At 42.4% G+C, this 23,724-nt stretch overlaps 1 protein-coding gene across 2 annotated transcripts in view; it reads right to left on the reverse strand.

The window, feature by feature from the left end:
• ankrd13b (ankyrin repeat domain 13B) overlaps positions 1-23,724 on the reverse strand; it is a 455,805-nt gene that overhangs the window by 68,736 nt on the left and 363,345 nt on the right. Inside the window, exons 6-9 of one of the 2 annotated variants that reach the window (XM_038814321.1) lie at positions 20,568-20,757; positions 15,134-15,200; positions 2,243-2,324; positions 141-227 (exon numbers count right to left, since the gene is read on the reverse strand). In XM_038814321.1, coding sequence (XP_038670249.1) covers positions 141-227; positions 2,243-2,324; positions 15,134-15,200; positions 20,568-20,757 — 426 coding nt within the window. The remainder of the gene's footprint in view (positions 1-140; positions 228-2,242; positions 2,325-15,133; positions 15,201-20,567; positions 20,758-23,724) is intronic. The other variant, XM_038814322.1, reaches the window with a different exon arrangement.

Genomic DNA, 23,724 nt, shown 5'->3' on the forward strand with positions numbered 1-23,724 from the left:
TGTCCTGTGAAATATTCAGCAGATAATTGGTTGCGGAAAGCGAATAGGAATATGGATAATAGAGGTTCCACTGTCATAAGCTTACTCAGAGGTCACTAAAATGAACACTTGAAATTTAAACAAATATAAAAACACTTTACTTCTGATCTTCTGGCTGTTCGGTGGGGTAACTTGTTGGTGGACCAACAGAGTGGACGCTGGTGAAACAGGTTTGTGTCGTCGGTGCCCTAGAGTTTGAAACAATTTAAAAAAAAACACAATCTGGGGTTGAGAAATGCAAATGGGTGGTGCAGCACCAGCTCTTTGCCCCCAGATAGCAAAGCCGAACAACATCAGCATGTAAAACAGTTATGGTGCTGACTTTGACGAAGCAATCATGGTATTTACGCAAAAAAATGTTTCCCCTGTAAAAATATTTTTCTGAGAGAAAATTATTTTTGCCCTGGAGTTAGATCTCTGCTACCTCACTAATATCGAATGCCTCGCGTCATATGGGTCTCATCTCGTGCTTCCACCCATAGGGAGCACAAGTAGCACATTACTAAGAGGCTGGACACATCTGGAATAATCACCCACAGCCTGTCTTTATAGTAAGAAGTCTAACAACACCAGGTTAAAGTCCAACAGGTATGTTTCAAACACAAGCTTTCGGAGCACTGCTCCTTCTTCAGGCTGACAGTCACCTGAGGAAGGAGCAGTGCTCCGAAAGCTCGTGTTTGAAACAAACCTGTTGGACTTTAACCTGGTGTTGTTAGACTTCTTACTGTGCTCACCCCAGTCCAACGCCGGCATCTCCACATCATGTCTTTATAGTCAGATTGCTTTTCTACTCCATATTAAATACAACTAATTAACCTCAAACTGGCATGCTTACATCAGGGTTTTTATAAGGCATTTATTGTAAAAAAAAATAATTTGCAATATTCATACCTTAGTTAATTAAATCATTCCTGAAGCGAGTAAATCTAAATTAAATCTTTAGCTTGAAGTTCTCAGTCTGGTGAAGATGAATGTGTAAATATTTTAATCTTTAATATTATTCTACAGTAAGATAAAATGTAATTTTCTGCATTCTTCCAGGAGATAAATTAACTGGTATTACTGTCGGATCAGTCATAGAACATAGAACATAGAACAGTACAGCACAAAACAGGCCCTAAGGCCCTCAATGTTGTGCCGAGCAATGATCACCCTACTCAAACCCATGTATCCACCCTATACCCGCAACCCAACAACTACCCCCCTTAACCTTACTATTAGGACACTACGGGCAATTTAGCATGGCCAATCCACCTAACCCGCACATCTTTGGACTGTGGGAGGAAACCGGAGCACCCGGAGGAAACCCACTCACACACGGGGAGGACGTGCAGACTCCGCACAGACAGTGACCCAGCCGGGAATCGAACCTCAGACCCTGGAGCTGTGAAGCATTTATGCTAACCACCATGCTACCGTGCTGCCCCTCATGTGATGCCAACACACGGTTATCCCCCTAAACCATTAGTTTCTTTCTAAAGCTCCTAAGTAGTTCATGGTTTGTCGACTATCTCAACATGGCTTGCTTCGTAGCGTTGCAGAAAGCTGTCATAACTAGGCTAGCCATCAATACAAGACTTTCTAATTTTGTCATTTTACAGTAGTCCCCTGATGAATGTTGCTAGTATAATGCCTGCTTGACATCTTGAGTTTCAATCTTGTAGTTTATAATCTCATCAAAACCATCCAATTGGATCATGGCTTTGAAAGCCCTTGCCAAACACCTCATTCTCATACATTTAATGCTGTGCCTGCCATGTGAAATCTGTATCCTGAGAATAAATGGGCAGTGATATAATATACGGGAGTTGGATTGGATCTAATTTGGAAAACATATTGCGTCGATTATATTTTTACTGGAGTGACAGCCATGTATTCAACAACGGGGTGTGGATATGGGGAGAGATGGCTTCCAAAGTTCACGCTCCTGCTACTCCTAACAAATCTCCCACAGACAGAGGATATTGGGTGTATTTAATTTTTAATATCCCTTTTCAAAACTAACCTTTACCTTCCCCCTATTGCAGACCTATTGACACTACCCCTGTTCCAGACATATTTAGTTATTATTGTCTGTAAGGAATAGAATGCTTTGCCACTTTTCGTTGTTCCTTTTTCCCAGTGCTTGTTTTATTGGGGCTATCACTGCTTTACTTGTTTAAACATGCTCATCGCAGGCACAGTAATGCACTCCTTTACTTACCTTTGCTTTTACTCTTGTTCTGGTCTGAGAGGTGCTCTGTTCTTGTCCTGGTAACGAGTTCCACATTTGAAGCTCCATAAACCTATAAGGATGCATGAGAGGATTTTTATTTTGCAAAAAAATAATCAATTTACATCGAGAGTATACTGAAATGGGCAGGTTTCCTCGGCCTTCCCCTTAAATACGCCTGTTTTAACTGCCTCAACTACTCCTTCGGGTACTCCTTACCAAACATAGATACATAGAACATACAGTGCAGAAGGCGGCCATTCGGCCCATCGAGTCTGCATCGACCCACTTAAGCCCTCACTTCCACCCTATCCCCATAACCCAACAACCCCTCCTAACCTTTTTGGACACTAAGGGCAATATAGCATGACCAATCCACCTAACCTGCATGTCTTTGGACTGTGGGAAGAAACCGGAACACCCGGAGGAAACCCACGCAGACACGGGGAGAACGTGCAGACTCCGCAAAGACAGTGACCCAGCGGGGAATCGAATCTGGGACCCTGGCGCTGTGAAGCCACAGGACTAGCCACGTGTGCTACCGTGCTGCCCAACCATTGGGTAAAGGGTTTTTCCTGAATTCCCGACTGCATTTGACTGTTTTGAGCCCCGTCTATGTTTGGACGCCACCCGTAAGTGGAACCATCTTCTCTGCATAAGAACATAAGAACATAAGAACTAGGAGCAGGAGTAGGCCATCTGGCCCCTCAAGCCTGCTCCGCCATTCAATTAGATCATGGCTGATCTTTTGTGGACTCAGCTCCACTTTCCGGCCCGAACACCATAACCCTTAATCCCTTTATTCTTCAAAAAACTATCTATCTTTACCTTAAAAACATGTAATGAAGGAGCCTCAACTGCTTCACTGGGCAAGGAGTTCCATAGATTCACAACCCTTTGGGTGAAGAAATTCCTCCTAAACTCAGTCCTAAATCTACTTCCCCTTATTTTGAGGCTATGTCCCCTAGTTCTGCTTTCACCCGCCAGTGGAAACAACCTGCCCACATCTATCCTATCTATTCCCTTCATCATTTTAAATGTTTCTATAAGATCCCCCCTCAACCTTCTAAATTCCAACGAGTACAGTCCCAGTCTACTCAACCTCTCCTCATAATCCAACCCCTTCAGCTCTGGGATTAACCTAGTGAATCTCCTCTGCACACCCTCCAGTGCCAGTATGTCCTTTCTCAAGTAAGGAGACCAAAACTGAACACAATACTCCAGGTGTGGCCTCACTAACACCTTATACAATTGCAACATAACCTCCCTAGTCTTAAACTCCATCCCTCTAGCAATGAAGGACAAAATTCCATTTGCCTTCTTAATCACCTGTAGGACCTGTAAACCAACTTTCTGTGACTCATGCACCAGCACACCCAGGTCTCTCTTAACAGCGGCATGCTTTAATATTTTATCGTTTAAATAATAATCCAGTTTGCTGTTATTCCTACCAAAATGGATAACCTCACATTTGTCAACATTGCATTCCATCTGCCAGACCCTAGCCCATTCACTTAACCTATCCAAATCCCTCGGCAGACTTCCAGTATCCTCTGCACTTTTCACTTTACCACTCATCTTAGTGTCATCTGCAAACTTGGACACATTGCCCTTGGTCCCCAACTCCAAATCATCTATGTAAATTGTGAACAATTGTGGGCCCAACACGGATCCCTGAGGGACACCACTAGCTACTGATTGCCAACCAGAGAAACACCCATTAATCCCCACTCTTTGCTTTCTATTAATTAACCAATCCTCTATCAATGCTACTACTTTACCCTTAATGCCATGCATCTTTATCTTATGCAGCAACCTTTTGTGTGGCACCTTGTCAAAGGCTTTCTGGAAATCCAGATATACCACATCCATCGGCTCCCCGTTATCTACTGCACTGGTAATGTCCTCAAAATATTCCACTAAATTAGTTAGGCACGACCTGCCCTTTATGAACCCATGCTGCGTCTGCCCAATGGGACAATTTCTATCCAGATGCCTCGCTATTTCTTCCTTGATGCTAGATTGCAGCATCTTCCCTACTACCGAGTTAAGCTCACTGGCCTATAATTTCCTGCTCTCTGCCTACCTCCTTTTTTAAACAGTGGTGTCACGTTTTCTAATTTCCAATCCACCGGGACCACCCCAGAGTCTAGTGAATTTTGGTAAATCATCATTAGTGCATCTGCAATTTCCCTAGCCATTTCTTTTAGCACTCTGGGATGCATTCCATCAGGGCCAGGAGACTTGTCTATCTTTAGCCCCATTAGCTTGCCCATCACTACCTCCTTAGTGATAACAATCCTCTCAAGGTCCTCACCTACCATAGCCTCATTTCTATCAGTCGCTGGCATTTTATTTGTGTCTTCCACTGTGAAGACCGACCCAAAAAACCTGTTCAGTTCCTCAGCCATTTCCTCATCTCCCATTATTAAAACTCCCTTCTCATCCTCTAAAGGACCAATATTTACCTTAGCCACTCTTTTTTGTTTTATATATTTGTAAAAACTTTTGCTGTCTGTTTTTATATTCTGAGCAAGTTTACTCTCATACTCTATCTTACTCTTCTTTATAGCTTTTTTAGTAGCTTCCTGTTGCCCACTAAAAATTTCCCAGTCCTCTAGTCTCCCACCAATCTTTGCCACTTTATATGCTTTTTCCTTCAATTTGATACTCTCCCTTATTTCCTTAGATATCCACGGTCAATTTTCCCTCTTTCTACCGTCCTTCCTTTTTGTTGGTATAAACCTTTGCTGAGCACTGTGAAAAATCGCTTGGAAGGTTCTCCACTGTTCCTCAACTGTTCCACCATAAAGTCTTTGCGCCCAGTCTACCTTAGCTAGTTCTTCTCTCATCCCATTTTAATCTCCTTTGTTTAAACACAAAACACGAGTATTTGATTTTACTTTCTCACCCTCCATCTGTATTTTAAATTCCACCATATTGTGATCGCTCCTTCCGAGAGGATCCCTAACTATGAGATCATGAATCAATCCTGTCTCATTACACAGGACAAGATCTAGGACCGCTAGTTCCCTCGTAGGTTTTTCACAGGCTTTTCACAGTAACTTCATTGAAGCCTACTCGTGACAATAAGCGATTTTCATTTCATTTCATTTTATTTCATTTCATTTCAGGTTCCATTACATACTGTTCTAGGAAACTATCGCGGATACATTCTATAAACTCCTCCTCAAGGTTGCCTTGACTGACCTGGTTAAACCAATCGACATGTAAATTAGAATCCCCCATGATAACTGCTGTACCATTTCTACATGCATCAGTTATTTCTTTGTTTATTGCCTGCCCACCATAAATTTACTATTTGGTGGCCGATAGACTACTCCTATCAGTGACTTTTTCGCCTTACTATTCCTGATTTCCACCCAAATGGATTCAACCTTATCCTCCATAGCACCGATGTCATCCCTTACTATTGCCCGGATGTCATCCTTAAATAACAGAGCAACACCACCTCCCTTACCATGCACTCTGTCCTTCTGAATAGTTTCCGAATCTACTCTATCAAACCTTTTCACTATCTTAAAGAAATCTATCAGGTTTCCCCTCAGCCTTCTGTAATTCGAGACACTATCACTAGCTTGTTGAAGTACATCACATCTTCTCAGTTCTGGTATCATCCATGTAAATCTTTTCATAACTTCTCCAGTACCTCTATATTATTTTTATAATATGGAGATTGTGTGCGTAGTACTCAAAGAGTAATCTATTATAAGTCCAATGCAAGTTTAGTACAACTTCTCTATTTTTCAATGTTAACTCTCAAGAAATAAAATCCAGTGCTTGGTTTGTTTTTCTGTATGATCTTATTAACCTGTGCTGCTACGTCTAGTGGATTGTGTTTCCTTTTGTTCCAGTAACCTATTCAGACGTTTTTTATTATTTATTCGCAGGATATGGGTGCCATTTGCAAGGCCAGTATTTATTTCCCCTTCCTAACTGCCCTTGGGAAAGCTGTACAGGCACATTCTCTGCTGGCGGGATTCTCCGTTTCACCGGCAGCGCACTCCCGCCCGCGGGTTTCCTGCAGGCGTGGGGTTGCCATAATGGGGAATCTTATTGGCTAGCGGCAAGAACAGAGAATGCCACTGCTGACGACAGCGCACCACTGATGAATACAAAGCAGGGCAACTTCAGAGGATTTGAACTCATGTGTCTGGATTATTTAGTAGTCTGGTAACATAATTATTATGCCACTGAGCTCCTACACCCAAGCAATATGCGTCCACTTTATTCTTCCTATCAAAATGCACCACCACGCACATTCCCATATTGAAATTCATTTTCCAAATCCACACCCATTCTGCAAGCTTTGCAATGTATTCCACGTTTCTCTCTTCCTCCCTTATTAATTACAGTTCCCAATTGTGAACTCTACTGATCCCTGTGGAATACCACTTCCTACCTTTCGCCGGTCTGAGTTTTTGACTCCTTCTTGTTATTCATTCACGGGATGTGGGTGTAACCAGCATTTATTGCCCATCCCCAAATGCCTTTGCAAAGGTGGTGTTTGGGCTGCCTTCTTGAACTGCTGCAGTCCATGTACTACAGGAAGGATGTTTCAGGATTTTGACCCCGCGACAGTGAAGGAACGGTGATATATTTCAGAGTCACGATGGTGAGTAGCTTGGCGGGGAACCGCCAGGTGCTGGTGTCCCATGCAGTTGCTGCCCTTGGACTTCTCAATGGTAGGAGTCATGGGTTTGGAAGGTGCTGCCTAAGGAGCCTTGGTGACCCTCTGTTTTGTAACCAACTTGCTATCTATTCCGCTATCTGTTCCCTGATTCCAAATGCTTTGGCCTTAGGCATGAGTCCATCTTGAATATGATCTTGTCCAAAAAACATTAAATATAAAGCATTGTGCCAAAATATTTAATCAGAGTAGCCTGTAATCAATACAGGAAATGAAAAATTCCACTAATGCTTGCTTTTTAGGCAAAGATACTTGGGGAAAAAAGTCATAAATAAAACTGTTGGGTGTGTGGAGTTAACTCTCAGAAAGAGCAATGAATGTTGTTGCGTCAATTAAGTCTTTAACAAAGGAGCTATACAAATGATCAAGTTGAGATTGGAGGAGGAGGCCATAGAGACAAATGAGGTGATGGTCATCAAATAATATACAATATTTTCTGTGTTACTTTGGCTGGGAAGCAAGGATATGTGGGAAATGAGTATAGATAAATGTTCTGAATTTTCCCTTGTTTGACCTTTGACGTTATACAGGCTATTCTCCACGCGATTAAATAGGTAAATGACAGCATCATGTGAGAGTACCTTTAAGAATTGGGTGTTTATAAATGGGTGTGTATATAAATATCTGTAGTGAGAGTACCTTTAAGAAATGGGTGTTTATAAATGGGTGTGTATATAAATATCTGTAGTGAGAGTACCTTTCAGAAATAGGTGTTTATTACTGCAGTGATGTCAGAGTGTGGGTGGAGCTTGGCTGTCTGTTAGCTTTTTACTTTCATTTAGGCTGTTTGCTGCAGGATGTGCTTTAGTTTCGTTTTCCGAGCTGCATAGCTGAAGTCACAGCCAGAAGAGGTATTAGTCTCTCTCTGTAATCTAAAAACTGTAAATCGATCCTTTGGTGATTTAAAACTAATAACTGCTCTCAGTGGTGACTTTAACCTGATGTGCTTCTGTTAAAAGTTCTTTTTTAAGTCTTATGGATGTTAAAAGGAACGCTTAAAGAATACACTTTGTATTCTTTGGGGGTTGTATTTGAATTAATGGTTGCTAAGATGTTCACTGTATGTTTTAAAAAGGTTACCTTGAATTCATAGAATAAACATTGTTTTGCTTTAAAAAATACTTTTCCATTTCTGCTGTACCACACCTGTAGAATGGGCCGTGTGCTCCCCATACCATAATCTATTAAACGTTGTGGGCCAGGTGAACTCCATGATACACTTTGGGGTTCTCTAAACCATGGCACATAACAAATTGGGGCCTCGTCCGGGATAAAAGTCTATCTATTGGATTGGCTGAGTGAACATAAAGACAGTGAGGGGTGAGCATATTGTGGTTGCTTTTCAGATGTGGTATTCTAATTTAAGTGAGGAGTGTGTTGTGGACAATGGCTCTTTCAGAGGCTCTGAAGTTTTTGACGGTGGAGACGGTCACACGCAGTACCTTGCGGACGGAGACTAAAAGCAGACTGTTATATTTGGCAAAAAACATTGCAGTTAACATTACATGACAAAATGAGAAAAGACGACATAATTATGGCGGTGGCTAAGCATTTAAAGTTGCCTGAGATACAATTTGACTCATTGGAAATGGCAAGAATTCAGTTACAAATTAAACAAATGGAACATGAGAAAGAATTAAAGCAGCTTGAATACGAAAGAGGTAGAGAGGAAAAAGAAAGAGAAAGGTAGATACAGATCAGGGAAAAAGATAGAGAGAGAGTTTGAACTTCAGAAAATGACCATGAAACATGACAGTCAGTTAAAATTGGCAGGCGTAAAGGGAAACGTACAGTTGGAGGATAGTGATGAGGAAAGTGAGAAAGAGTCTCACAGTTGAAGGCTTGGTGGGGATCTATTTAAATATATCCAAACATTGCCCAGGTTTGATGATAAGGAGGTAGAAGCCTTTTTCATTTCATTTGAGAAAGTAGCAAAACAAATGAAATGGCCACAGGACATGTGGGTATTACTGATTCAAACAAAGCTGGTAGGTAGGGCTAGTGAAGTGTTTGCATCACTGCCGGAGGAGGTATCTGGGACGTATGAGGAGGTGAAAAAATCCATCTTAGGCGCAAATGAACTAGCGCCTGAAGCCTACAGACAAAGGTTTAGAAATTTAAGGAAAGAACCTGGTCAAACATACATGGAGTTTGAAAGGATCAAACAGTGTAATTTTGATAGGTGGATAAGGGCTTTGAAAACAGACCAAACGTATGAAGCTCTCAGAGAAATTATACTTTTGGAGTTTAAAACTTCAATTCCTGATGTAGTGAGAACTCATGTGGAAGGACAGAGGGTTAAAACTGTAAGATTAGCAGCAGAAATGGCAGATGATTATGAATTAGTTCATAAATCAAAGTTTGGTTTCCAACATCAGTTTCAGCCTGTGAGGGATAGAAACTGGGGACATGAGAAATACTCAAGTGGTAAAGGTAAAGGTGATCTGATGGGAGATAATGAGAGTGTACCTCAGATTAAAAAAAGAAATCCAGGAGGTGGAAGAGACATGAAAAATTTCAAATGCTTTCACTGTAATAAACTAGGCTATGTAAAGTCAGTGTTGGTGGTTGAAGAAAAGCACTGGGAAGGCTGATGTGGTAAAACAGTATAAGACAGTGGGGTTTGATAAAGTGGTAAAGGAAAGCCCAAGTGAGGTGAAGGAGGTGCAAAAGATTGTACAGCCTGATCAAGAGGTGATTGATAAGAAGGTGCCAGATGTCTTTCAAGAATTTACTTGTGTGGGTAAAGTTTACTCATGTGTATCAGGAGGAGCAGGTAAAGAAGTCACAATTTTAATAGACACGGGAGCTAGTCAATCTTTAATGGTAAGAGATGTGGAGTTATGTAGTTTGGGAAGAATGTTGCCAGAAAAGGTGGTAATATGTCGAATTCAGGGTGAGAGGAGTAGTGTTCCATTATATAAGGTTGGAAAGTCCAGTGAAGAGTGATGAGGTGGTAGTCGGAGTAATGGAGAAACTATCTTGTCCAGGAATACAGTTTATCTTGGGTCATGATATAACTGGATCACAGGTGCGAGTGATGCCTACTGTGGTTCATAAGCCAGTGGAAAATCAGACAACTGAAGTGCTGAAGGACGAATATCCTGGGATTTTTCTGGATTGTGTAGTAACAAGGTTGCAAAGTCACAGGTTAAGACAAGAGGATAAATCAAAGAGTGAAGATGACGTTAAACTGCAATTATCAGAAACGATTTTTGTTCAGATGACTGAAAAAGAACAAAAACAGGTGGAGGATGAGGCGGATATTTTTAGTTCAGGAAAATTGGCACAGTTACAACAGAAAGATGTAGAAATAAACCAGATGTATCTGAAAGCATACACGGAAGAGGAATCTGAGTGAATACCAGAGTGTTATTACCGTAAAAGTAATGTCTTGATGAGAAAATGGAGACCCTTACATATTCAGGCGGAGGAAAAGTGGGCAGAAGTTCAAGTAGTATTGCCAAGAGGGTATAGAAAGGATGTGTTGCGAGTTGCACATGAGGTACCAGTGGGAGATCATTTTGGAATAAGGAAAACTCAAGCTAAAATCTAAAAACATTTTTATTGGCCTGGACTACATAAAGATGTAGTTAAATTTTGTCACTCATGTCACACATGTCAAGTGATAGGGAAACCTCAAGCAGTGATACAACCAGCACCCTTAATCCCCATTCCAGCATTTGAGGAACCTTTTACAAGGGTCCTAATTGATTGCGTAGGATCGCTTCCTAAAACAAAAAGTGGGAATCAATATCTTTTGACTATAATGGATGAGTCTACGTGGTTTCCAGAGGCCATTCCAGTGCGTAATATTACAGCTAAAAAGATTGTGGAGGAATTACTTAAATTCTTTACCAGATATGGACTACCCACAGAAATACAATCGGGTCAAGGATCAAATTTTACCTCAAGGTAATTCAAAGAAGCTATGGATAGCTTAGAAATAAAACAATTTAAATCAACTGTATACCATCCAGAATCGCAGGGAGTGTTAGAAAGGGGGCATTAGACATTAAAGACAATGTTGAGGGCTTATTGTCAAGATTACCCAGAGGATTGGGAGAAAAGAATTCCATTCGTACTGTTTGCAATTAAGGATGCACCTAATGAGTCAACCAAGTTCAGTCCTTTCGAACTAATTTTTGGTCATGAGGTGAGAGGACCACTTAAATTGATTAAGGAAAAATTGGTGAGTGAGAAATCGGAAATTATATTATTGGATTATGTGTCAAATTTTAGGGAACGATTAAATACAGCAGGTTAATTGGCTAGACAACATTTAAAAGTTGCACAAAATGTGATGAAACGGGTAGCGGACAAGAAATTCAAAGTTCTTAGTTTTGCCATTGGAGATAAAGTTTTAGTGTTGTTACCAGTGGTAGGTGAGCCATTAAAAGCAAGATTTTGTGGACCTTATCAGATTGAAAGGAAATTAAGTGAGGTGAATTATGTGGTAAAAACACCAGATAGAAGGAAGACTCACCGAGTGTGTCATGTGAATATGCTTAAAAGGTAGTTTGAAAGGGAAGGAGAGAAAAAGGAGGTTTTAATTATTCTAACTCAAAGTGACGAATCAAATCCAGATGACTGTGAATTTGACATACCTCAAATTAAATTGAAACATGAAGATGTTCTTAAAAATTGGGATAAATTGTTGAGTTACCTTCCAGAGGAAAAACGGACTGACCTGAAAGAGTTATTGCTATCATGTGGGCAAATCTGTAGAGATAAATTAGGAAGTACTAAAATGGCTGTACATGATGTAGATGTGGGAAATGCTGTTACAATCAAACAACATCCATACAGACTTAACCCTTTAAAATTGGCACAGGTTAACAAAGAGATTGAGAGCATGCTTAAAAATGGCATAATTGAAGTGGGTTGCAGCCAATGGAGCTCACCTATAGTGATGGTACCTAAACCAGACGGTACCAAAAGGTTGTGTGTGGACTATAGAAAGATGAATGCAGGTACAAGAATGGACTCTTATCCTATCCCACGTTTGGAGGATTGCATTGAGAAAGTGGGACAATCAGCTTTTATTTCCAAACTGGATTTACTTGAAGGTTACTGGCAGGTACCTTTATCCGAAAGGGTGAAGGAGATTACAGCTTTTGTGACACCAGATGGTATATACCAATTCAAAGTTATGCCATTTGGCAGGAAAAACACCCCAGCCACATTTCAATGGTTAACTAACAAAGTCATTTCAGGATTACCCAATTGTGCAGTATACATCGACGATCTGTTAATTTTCAGCCAGACATGGAAAGAATATTTAAAACATCTGATGGAGTTATTCGATCAACTTCAGGAGGTGAGTTTTGTGGTAAACCTAGCCAAAAGTGAATTTGGAAAAGCCCAAGTCACTTTCCTTGAGGAGTTTCCAATACCCTCAAGACGATGGGAAATAATGCGATTTCTTGGCATGAGTGGATTTAATCGAACATTTGTGGAAAGGTTTTGTAGCGTAGTTGCTCCACTGATGGACTTGCTGAAGAAACCTCGAAAATTTCAGTGGACGGCGGACTTTCAACAGGCATTTGACGGCCTGAAAGCTGTGATAACCAATGCTCATGTGTTGGAGAATTACATGGGACTCTGTGATCAGATTGAACTAAAGTATCCGACTTTAAAGAGAAATGTCTAGGCGTTGAGAAATGGACAGATCATACAAGGACCTTCTTGTTCAAAGAAACTGTCAATCAAGAAGGTTTTCAGTTGGAGGAAGAAGAACAAACAAAACAAATGGAATATATTGTTGTACCTGTTTGCGTGTGTTGTTTTCTTTGAAACAAAAAAGTATATTTACTATGCATTTCTTAAAGGTTAGTGAAAAGGTCAAAAATGAAACCATCTTGAAGTTGATGGTTTATTTTTTTTCTTGGTGGGAGGTGTCATGTGAGAGTACCTTTAAGAAATGGGTGTTTATAAATGGGTATGTATATAAATATCTGTAGTGAGAGTACCTTTAAGAAATGGGTGTTTATTACTGCAGTGATGTCAGAGTGTGGGTGGGGCTGGGCTGTCTGTCAGCTTTACAGTTTTGTTTTTGGCTGTTTGCTGCAGGGTGTGCTTTAGTTTAGCTTTCAGAGCTGGATAGCTGCAGTTCCAGCCAGAAGGAGTATTAGTCTCTCTCACTGTAATCTAAAAACTGTAAATCGATCCTTTGGTGATTTAAAACTAATAACTGCTCTCAATAGTGACTTTAACCTGATGTGCTTCTGTTGAAAGTTCTTTTTTAATCTTATGGCTGTTAAAAGGAAAGCTTAAAGGATTACTTATGTTGTAGTCTTTGGGGGTTGTATTTGAATTAATGGTTGCTAAGCTGTTCACTGTATGTTTTAAAAAGGTCAACTTGAGTTCCTAGAATAAACATTGTTTTGCTTTAAAAAATACTTTTCCATTTCTGCTATACCATACCTGTAGAGTGGGCCATGTGCTCCCCATACCACAATCTATTAAAAGTTGTGGGTCACGTGAACTCCATGATACACTTTGGGGTTCTCTAAACCCTGGCCCATAACAACAGGATAATTGTTTTTTAAAAATTTCCAATTAAGGGGCAATTTAGCACGGTCAATCCACCTACCCTGCATATCTTTGGCTTGTGGGGTGCGACCCAGGAAGACACGGGGAGAATGTACAAACTCCGCACAGTGACTGGGGCCAGAATCGAACCCGGGTCCTCGGCACCGTGACAGGGTAGGTTTTTCATGGTCAAAGAGGCTACAGGTTTAATGAGCAGAAAGCCCTTTCCTTGCAAACGTTTTTGTGTTCTTGTGTCACATTAGTCGTAATGGGCATAGTGTTTCTAACTGTGATTAAATGAATTCTTGGCGGTTTCATCACAAGAGTCTCCCCCACGCTCCGGCCATTAGTTGGCCAACACATCCATCCTTGTGATGTAGTGCCTTCCTCCACCAATCGGAAAGGAAAAAGACTCATTACCTAGTGGATGATAACTTGACTGTCAGCGAAATAGCCATTTCCACCAACCGTACCCCACCCTACACCCACCCTTTCCCCCCACCCTAGGCCACACGCCCATTTTCAATATTTTTACATCTGGTTTGGAGAAACGTTCAAAGAAAATCAAATATATATTTTTTTTTTTAATGTCCCAATGCTTGCACATGACAGTGACCTGGAGATTGATCTTCAATTCCTGGAAGCTTCAGGCCAAACATAAGCACGCAGCCCCAGAAAATTCAAATGACACCAGGGGAATCAAATAAATTATAGCTATCAATCTACAGAAACCAGTGCTGTAATACTGCTGTAATATTGGGCTACCATATTACCATGGGAATAAATGCTAACATTTAGTGAGCTGCTGGCACAGAGTTAAATGGCGGGAACACATATTGAGAATTTGGCACAGAAGTCAATCATTTACAATTAACTGTGGGTTGAATGCATTGATCTGTGAGCCTCAAGTTCCTGGAATGTGGTAACATCACACAAAACTTTGTATTAGAAGCTCTAAGTCAAAAATCATACTCCTTCTTGTTTGCATAAGAACCTGCAAAAGAACATAATAGGAGCTGGAGTTGACCATTTAGCCCTTTGAACCTGCTCCACCAGCCAATAAGATCATGGCTGATCTTTTACTTCGGCACCATTGTCCTGCACTCATAGAATCTACAGTGCAAAAGGTGGTCAGTCATCCCATCGAGTCCACACCGGCTCCTGGAAAGATCTCCCATCTTAAGACCACGCCTCCACCCCATCCCCACAATCCAGCAACTCCACCCAACCCCGTTGGACACTAAAGGGTAATTTAGCATGGCCAATCCACCTCACTTGCACATCCTTGGACTGTGGGAGGAAACTAGAGCACCAGGAGGAAAACCACGCAGACACAGGAGAAAATGCACACTCCATTCAGACGGTAACCTGAGACCGGAATTGAACCTGGGTCCCTGGACTGTGAGGGAGCAGTGCTAACCACTGTGCCCCCGCGCTTCCCCATCCGCTACCCCTTAATGTTTTTAATATGTAGAAACCTATTGATCTCAATCTTGAAACTGCTCAATGACAGCCTCCTGGGGCAGAGAATCCCAAAGATTTGCCAGCCACTGAGTGACAAAATTCCTCCTCAAGTCTGTCCTAAATGGCCTGACCCTTATTCTGAGAATAGTCCTGCAGAATGGTGAGCACTTTACCTTGGACTCATATCCGTTTATTATCTCAGTCTTCTCACTCCTCCAACCCAGGATTCCAGATTTATTTCTGAGAAAGGAAAATTGAAAAAGAAAGTAGCGGTGAAGTCATCTTCCACACATTCCAATTGCAGAAAAACCGACAGACCAGATACATTATTCAGTGTTGCGCAGCGAGTTGGTTCAAATCTTGTTACTTGAGGCATTTAAAACTGGCAAACACAAAGGTTGCTTCATACAAAGCTCAGGCAAGAAAGCAGCATTTATGAAGCGTTTTTGATTCTAGCTCACAGTTTAATGTTTGTTTTATGCCCTATCTAATTGGTAAAGGCAGATATATTTTGCTCAATTTTAATTATTAACTGAATAAATTAACCACAACAAATAAATGCCATTTGTCAAGCACAAGAGAGGATGTTTTTGCCAGGCATGATTAAGGTATAGGGTTGTACCTAATCTGAATACAATGAGTTGTATTCCATGTCAAATATTCGTGTTGATATTGGGCCAAAATCCAGGCAACTTCCCATTCTCTAACAGTACTGATGTCCAATACTCAAAAGTTGAATTTAGAGCCACACTTTGGGCCCAATTTTAGCTCTGGTAATCAAATGGGTTTTGGGTGAGTTAAAATCTCGCCCAAATCTGGGGCTGGATTCTCCCCTACCCGGCGGGGCGGGGGGTCTCGGCGGGATGGAGTGGCGTGAACCACTCCGGCGTTGGGTCGCCCCAAAGGTGCGGATTTCTCCGCACCTTTAGGGACCAAGCCCTCACCTTGAGGGCTAGGCCCACGCCAGAGTGCTTCCCATCCCGCCGGCTGGCGGAAGTCCACGCATGCGTGGGAGCGTCAGCAGCTGCTGATGTCATCCCCGCGCATGTGCAGGGCAGGGGGTCACTTCCGCGTCAGCCATTCCGGAGGCTATGGCCGACGCGGAAGGGAAAGAGTGCCCCCACGGCATAGGCCCGCCCGCGGATCAGTGGACCCCGATCGCAGGCCAGGCCACCGTGGGGACACCCCCCCCGGGGCCAGATCGCCCCGCGCCCCCCCCAGGACCCCGGAGCCCGCCCGTGCCGCCAGTCCCGCCGGTAAGGTTTGATTCACACCGGCGGGACAGGCATTACAGCAGCGGGACTTCGGCCCATCACGGGCCGGAGTTTTGACGGTGGGGCCTGCCGACCGGCGGGGCGCGATTCTCACCCCCGCCGAATCTCCGGTGCCGGAGAATTCGGTGGCCAGCGGGGGCAGGATTCACGCCCCCCCCCCCCCTCCCCCCCGCCGGCGATTCTCTGACCCGGCCGGGGGTCGGAGAATCCAGCCCGTTTCTGGACATTCAGTGGTTTCTGCCTGGTTCTTTAGGAGTTTGATACACACAAACCATTTTGTGTTCACTTTGTGTTGGCTCAACTGCCAAGGAATGTCATTAACTACGTTCAATAATGAATCTTCGTTGCCAACATACTGTTTAAGAAGTTAATAAATACGTATGTGGCATCGCACCATGGGACAGTTATAGACTGCAGGCAGATTGTCTGAGTTCAGTAAACGTCATTAAAAAATGTGCTTGTGCAACTGGATTGTCCCTACCTGGTTGCGATCAGTTAACTCAGCACAGACTGAAGAAGGAACCTGAGATCTCCCTGGTCAATGTAGCTCAGAACATTTATTCACTTAGCCTCTGAAGGCAGCCAGAAATAATATTAGGGCTGTGATTTACGGTTCCATTTTAACTGTTACAATTTCGGAAGTCACCTGCACTTCTTCCTCTGATATAATGTTTGTCTGGCAGCCACCTTATTTTTATTTTGCACTTTCAACAGAAAAATGCACTTTTGAATTTTGGCAAGAAAGCCTTTGGTTCCTTCGCACATTTAATTTTCAAATAGCCATTCCTAAAGCATTATGTACATTGCTTCACCATCTATACCGTAGCTCACTGCAGATTGAACATAACATTGGTAATCCGGTATATGCAATGCTACCTGTACAATTCAAAACAACAGCTTTGACCCATACAGTACTGAAAAAAATTGCCTGCTAGTATATCTAACCAGAACCTGCCAACCGTTGCAATGTATTGACAAATATTTTCAAGCTAAATGCGTTTGAGAGTTACAAATAAAGCAGGTGTTACAAAATGACTATTCTGTCAAAAATGTTAATTTGACATCCTATTGCAATTGAATTAGATAGTGATTATATGCCAATTGTAAATATTGCACAAATATGCCCAATTTAAACCTGCTAGTTAAATTATTGTAGTAAGTACGAGTATCGTACGGAATTGGAAGAGGCAGCAAATAACAAGGATTGATCCGTACAAGAAAGAGATGATAGAAATTGCTGGTTTGGAAGGATTTTGGAAGCTCAATAACTCATACCCTTCAAATAGAGGCTTGAAGATGGAGCATAGTACTTTACTGAAAACTGAGTTAGTGTGTGATTTAACCACAAGACAGCATGGAAACCTCGCAGTCATATATGTATTTTGCGTCATGCATATGTTACATATGTTGTCTACCAGTTAACAGATTTGATGAACCTTTGCTGAATTGTTTGCATTGTAGAGATAGGAAGATGCATTACACAGGCCTAAGGTCAAGTGACACAAGCAAAGAGAAACAGTAATGAGATCAAGCCTCGGATTAATTTAGCTTCCTGTAGCCTTTGTAGATTGGAGATGGATCTCAATAAGAAGGAAAATGGAGTCAACAGGGAGAAGAGGAAAGAGGATTATATAACTGTAATGGAATGTGCATTTGTGCTTTGAGGAGAGAACGAACAAAGCAATAAAAGAGGTAGAGAGTGAGAATAAAATGACAAGAGTCTCAGGCTGAGACAGAATGGTGACAAGGTGCAGGTAAGGGCATAAACAAAAGTAGAAAATAAAAAAGGAATGATTATAGCAGAAATAAGTTCAAGAGATACTGCTACGCATTCCATTCCCGCCCATGGTGTTAGGATGGAAAATTTGACGGATCGTTTAAAGGTTCGTTGACCTCGGGCTGGAATCTCCCGTTACAGGGCGGATGCGGCCGAAAAATCCCACCCATGTTGTCAGTGAGTCCATTAATATAAAATCAGGAAGAAAACTTCAGTTAAAAGATGGCAAGAATAGGACAGAAAGCCTGAGAGAAATAAACCTATGTAAAATAAAGAGTTAGGTTGGGTGAGTTTCCTCAGAGAGACCTGGGGTACATTTTCCAGTTCCCGCGCGCTACGGGAAACATCGCGGGATGGAAAATTTGACGGACCATTTAACGGTCCGTTGGCATTTAGCGGGAATTTCCGGTTTTGTGGCGGGTGCAACCAAAAAATCCCAGTGCTGGTGTCCTGCTGACTAACTTTGGCGGAAGATCGAGGAAATACTGTTTAGCACAGAGCAATCGTCCAACAAAGTTACTGTGGCCAATCGGGAGAACTGACGAGGAACTATCTTGAATGAAAATCAGGATGTGTATGGTGTGTTTTTCAGCATCAGGATGGGGGGAGGAAGTCGGTGAAAGAATTTCACAATCACCACAGTAATATTGGTACAGCTACTCCTCATGTTCTTAACCCTTAGAAATAAATTCCTATCCCATGTATCCATAAGCCTGGTTACTATCATCTATTTACTTGTCGGGGATATAGAAAGGGACAGGTTTCATGGTTTTAATTTTTCTTTTGTTTGCATTGTGTTATATGTATTGGGAAAATCAATTTCAATTAAAATGGTAAGATAGGAACATAGGAACAGGTGCAGGCCATTCAACCATTCACAGACTATCCCGCTATTGAAAGACATCATGGCTTATCAGTGACCTAACTCCATAGACCTGCGTTTGGCCCAAATCCCTTAATATCTTTGCTGAACAAAAATCTATCTATCTCAGATTTAAAATTAACAACTGATCGAGATTCAACTGCTGTTTGTAGGAGAGATTTTAAACCTCTATCACCCTTTGTGCGAAGACACGCTTCCTAACATCTCTCCTGAACGGTCCAGCCCTACTTTTTAGACTATGCCCCCTAGTTTTAGAATGTGTAACCAGTGGAAATAATTTATCTTTATCAAACCTGTCTTTCCCTGTTAATATCTTGAATACTTTTATCAGATCATCCTACAACCTTCTAAATTCTGTCGAAAACAGACCTAATTTGTGTAATCTCCCCTCGTAACTTCACCCCTGTAGTCCAGGTATCTTGTAACCCTACGTTGCGCTCGCTCCAAGGCCAAAATATTGCTGCAGTAAAGAGGTCTTGTGGCACAGTGATAGCATTCCTACCTGTGGGCCAGAAGCTTTGCGTTCAAATCCCACTTCAAGACTTGATGGCCATGAAAGGTGCATGCATTAAGTGGCCAAACAGGTTGACTATCAGTCTGTAAATCATTCCAATATCTGACATCAGGTGGAAAGACCAGGAGGATTTCCTGGTCAGCCAAACTACAGAAGGCAATGGTAAACCACTGAAGTACTTTGCTAAGTATACTCATGGGCCGATCCAATGAAAGTCCATGATTGCAATGCCTTCTTAGGGCATGATATCTAAAGGAGGAGTAGGAAGAAGATTGAATTTGAATCATTCAAAACTTGTCCAAACAATAAGCCATAGGTTTGGCTTTGGTCAAAGTCAAGAATTTGATCAATTTTTGTTTTTTGTTGTTCATAACATTCTGTACCAGAGTTTCAGATCCAAAATAATTCTGAAGGATTTCTATTTCTTCCTCTGTGAATTATAATCAAACTTCTAAAGCTTAGTTCCTGGGAAGCAAAAATAATCCGACTGCAATCTTTAGTCTCTCAGTACATTGGCTGAGTGGCCATGTTTCCTGATTTTTCTTGATGTTGCATGGGGCTAAATGCTGTTTGATAGCGCTCCTGTGTCCTGCGTTGGGACCTCGTAGACCATAAGACATAGGTGCAGAATTAGGTCACTCGCCCATCGAGTCTGCTCTGCCATTCAATCATGGCTGATATTTTCCTCATCCCCATTCTACTGCCTTCTCCCCATAGCCCCTGATCCCCTTATTAATCAAGAGCCTATCAATCTCTGCCTTAAAGACACTCAGTGATTTGGCCTCCACAGCCTTCTGCGGCAAAGAATTCCACAGATTCACCACCGTCTGGCTGAAGAAATTCCTCCTCAACTCTGTTTTAAAGGATCGTCCCTTCAGTCTGAGATGGTGTCCTCTGGTTCTAGTTTTTCCTAAGTGAAATCATCCTCTCCACGTCCACTCTATCCAGGCCTCGCAGTATCCTGTAAGTTTCAATAAGATCCCCCCCCCTCTTCCTCCTAAACTCCAACAAGTACAGACCCAGAGTCCTCAACCGTTCCTCCTATGACATGCTCTTCATTTCAGGGATCATTCTTGTGAACCTCCTTTCCAAGGGTTACTACGTAACAAATGTTAATTGAATGACAGTGGTTGCTCAGATGGTACCGATCAGCTGTTACCTTTCAAATGAGATATTCTTGGTATCTAGTTGGGTGGTAACGATGGGGGTGGTGAGACGGCTTGCCACTTGCTCTTCTGAGGGCTGCACGGCAGCTAACAGCATGTCATGGTCATAATTAGCCAGTGACAGGGTTTCTGAGTACACCATTTGTCGATCGTGGTCAATCTCCATTACAACTGCGCAGTTGTCTAATGGAAACAAAGAAATGGTATAACATTAATAGCACCGCCTCCTTAAATGGGAATAATGCACCTGTGGCTAAGTGTACCAATATCATAAACTCATGGACAAGAAATTGGTTTATGAATTTGCTACACCTAGCACACATGGAAACACCCAATATCAGATCAGAAAAAATAAAGAGCAACATGGAATCTCCGAGGAGACCTTTTGACTATGTTGTTCAGCATTATTTGATCATACCTCAATACCACATAACAGCATAAATGGATACTCTATAGATACATAATAGATACTGCTTATAATTTTAAAAACCTATTTATAAAGCACAGTGGGTGTAAGGTTGTCAAAGATAGTCATTGTATCTTCTTAAATGCAGCTGGAACTCAGTGATAGCATTCATACATCTAGGTCCGAAGATTGTTGGTTCATGTCCCATTACAGACTGGAGTACAGCATCTTGGCTGATGTCTTGCACTGTGGGAGTGCTGCACTCTCTCAGAGGCACCTTTTGAGACCCCCAATTGCGCAGATGAGCATAGAAGAGTCAATGCCACTCTTCACCGAAGAACAGGGGATTCCCTATATCCTGGCCAACGTTTATCATTAAAACAAATTATAAGAACATGGGAAACAGGAACAGGAGTAGGCCATTTAGCCCCTCGAGCTTGCTCCATCATTCAACACGATCATGGGTAATCTACCTCAAACGCCATTTTTCCATACTATCCCCATTTTCCCCCTGATATCTTTAATAACTGGAAATCTATTCATCTCAGTCGTGAACATACTCAATGGTGGAGCTTCCACAGCCCTCTGGAGTAGAGAATTCCAAAGATTCGCCACTCTGAGTGAAGAGATTGCTCCTCATCCCGGTCCTAAATGATCTACCCCTTATTCCCAGACTTCCCAGGCTCTGGACTCCCCAAAAGAGAATTATCTGGTCATTATCAGATAATTGTTCCTAAGACCTGGCTGTATGCATATTGGCTGACACTTTACCTACGTTTGCAACACTCCAGAAGCTCGTAATTGGCGTTAAAGCACTTTGGAACACCCTTAGAGAATGGAAGGTGTTACATGGATACACGTCTTTCAGTTCCTCTTTGCAGGACTCTGTGTCGGCATGTTTAATTCATTTAGGCCACCCGATCCTGGCAGGCCAGCTCCTATCCAGTCCCGCCAAACTCAATGGCCAGTTGCATTCCTTGCCAGCCATACTGCCCTGGTACCCGCCATGCTGGGGGGGGGGGTCGCCGTTGGCGGTACTAGAAATTCGACGGGAATGGCCGGAAAATCTCAGCCCCAATACCGGTCTGGGTTTGTCTTCAAACTTCCTGCAAAGCTGCAATTTTGCCGTGCCGAACCTTAATGTACTGGATTACCTATAGCCCTGGATCAACCAAACAAATCCCATTCCTTCAAAATGCACATACATATAATCAAAAATCTAATAAACAAAACACATTTCAGCATGCATGAGTAAATTCAATTACTGTGAGTCTACATTTCAATTAAAGTGACAAAAAGTTAACAGTATTCTCCTTTACTCAATGATCGTTCTTCCATTGCATTGTCCATCTAATCAATTACCGGCTAATCAATAGCTCCAGTATTAAAACAGAGACAAATTGATAGGCTGAAGTCAGGAACCTGCAAACTGCAGCTCCATCGAACATGCTGAATTAGTTAATCACCAAATGATTCAGCAATGTTCAGCTGAATTGTACAGACTATTTAGCAGATCAAATCCAGGCTGAAGGTGCAGCCAGAGGATATGTATCCCAGACACACCTTGCACATCAACAGAGACTAAAGCCGAAAACAAAAGATAAATAAATTGGTCATTCTTGCCGTTGCTTATTTGTAACGATTGTGGCCAGAGTTTAACAAAGAGATGACCAGTACTCATTGTGGTGGGGCTGCTATATTGTAATTCACAGGGATTCCATCTAATCACCTGGCCTATTCGCAAACCCAGGGTGGAATTTGGAGACAGAGTTAGCCGTCAGCGAGAATAGCGATGCACCTGGAAAATACGGCAAGAATCGGGAATCGTGTTTCTCTTTGGCGAGGTTGCGTTTTCCGATTTTCCTGGCCCCTCGCTGGTGGCGTAATGAGAAATCCACCATGGAAAATTGGGAACCTCATTTAACAACATTATAATATCATTAACGAGTCCTCCCAACGGGAATTCCCCCTCATAGAATATTCATTGGGTACTGACGTGACCTCATACTGGCGCAATTTACAACAGGTGTATAAAAACGAGAACCTGCTGACCACACCACCAAAAGGGATATCGGAGGTGAGCTCTCAAGTCGCCATCACCTTCCAGGGTACCAATTGCAGAGGGGGCAGTGGAGAGAGTGCAGGGGAGCCAGATAAGTTCAACTCCGGGCTGGAGGTGAGGTGGTGGGGGCATCTCTTGGGCTGGGTTGCTCACAGGCCTTAATGGCTCTTCATAGCTGTGAGCTTTTAGATGTGATGGGGTCTGGCGGCCGGTGGCCTCTTTGCTGGGCCTATGGCGATGTCACAACTGAGGGATTGCCCTTCCAGGAAGGCTGATGTAAAGTGGGTGGGAGCAGGTGAATTCACAGGGTCAGACTGTGAGGTGCCTGTGTGGGATCCCATTAGATGCCAGGCTGCATGGGCAGAGTGGGAGACTCTGACAAGGGGTGCCTTGAACCTTAAGAGGCCTGAAGACCCTCACACATGGGGGGAGGATGGCCAGCGAGAATGAAACCCCACAGTCAGGCAGCACTGTGAAGCAGAAGGCATGAAATATCTGGAAGTTCAATGCTGCTGGCTACAGAGGCCAGGTTGTCAGGGATTGCTATATGGGTGGCCGGCTGTTCAAGTTGGAAGGCTCATTTAATCCACAGTCCATGAGAATATTTTGTTTATTAAACGGTCAACAGTAACAAAGATTTGAAAATCAACTACATAAGATTTCACATATCACAGTAACCATT

Source organism: Scyliorhinus canicula, chromosome 12 (genome assembly GCF_902713615.1).
Source record: "Scyliorhinus canicula chromosome 12, sScyCan1.1, whole genome shotgun sequence".
Classification (NCBI taxonomy): domain Eukaryota; kingdom Metazoa; phylum Chordata; class Chondrichthyes; order Carcharhiniformes; family Scyliorhinidae; genus Scyliorhinus; species Scyliorhinus canicula.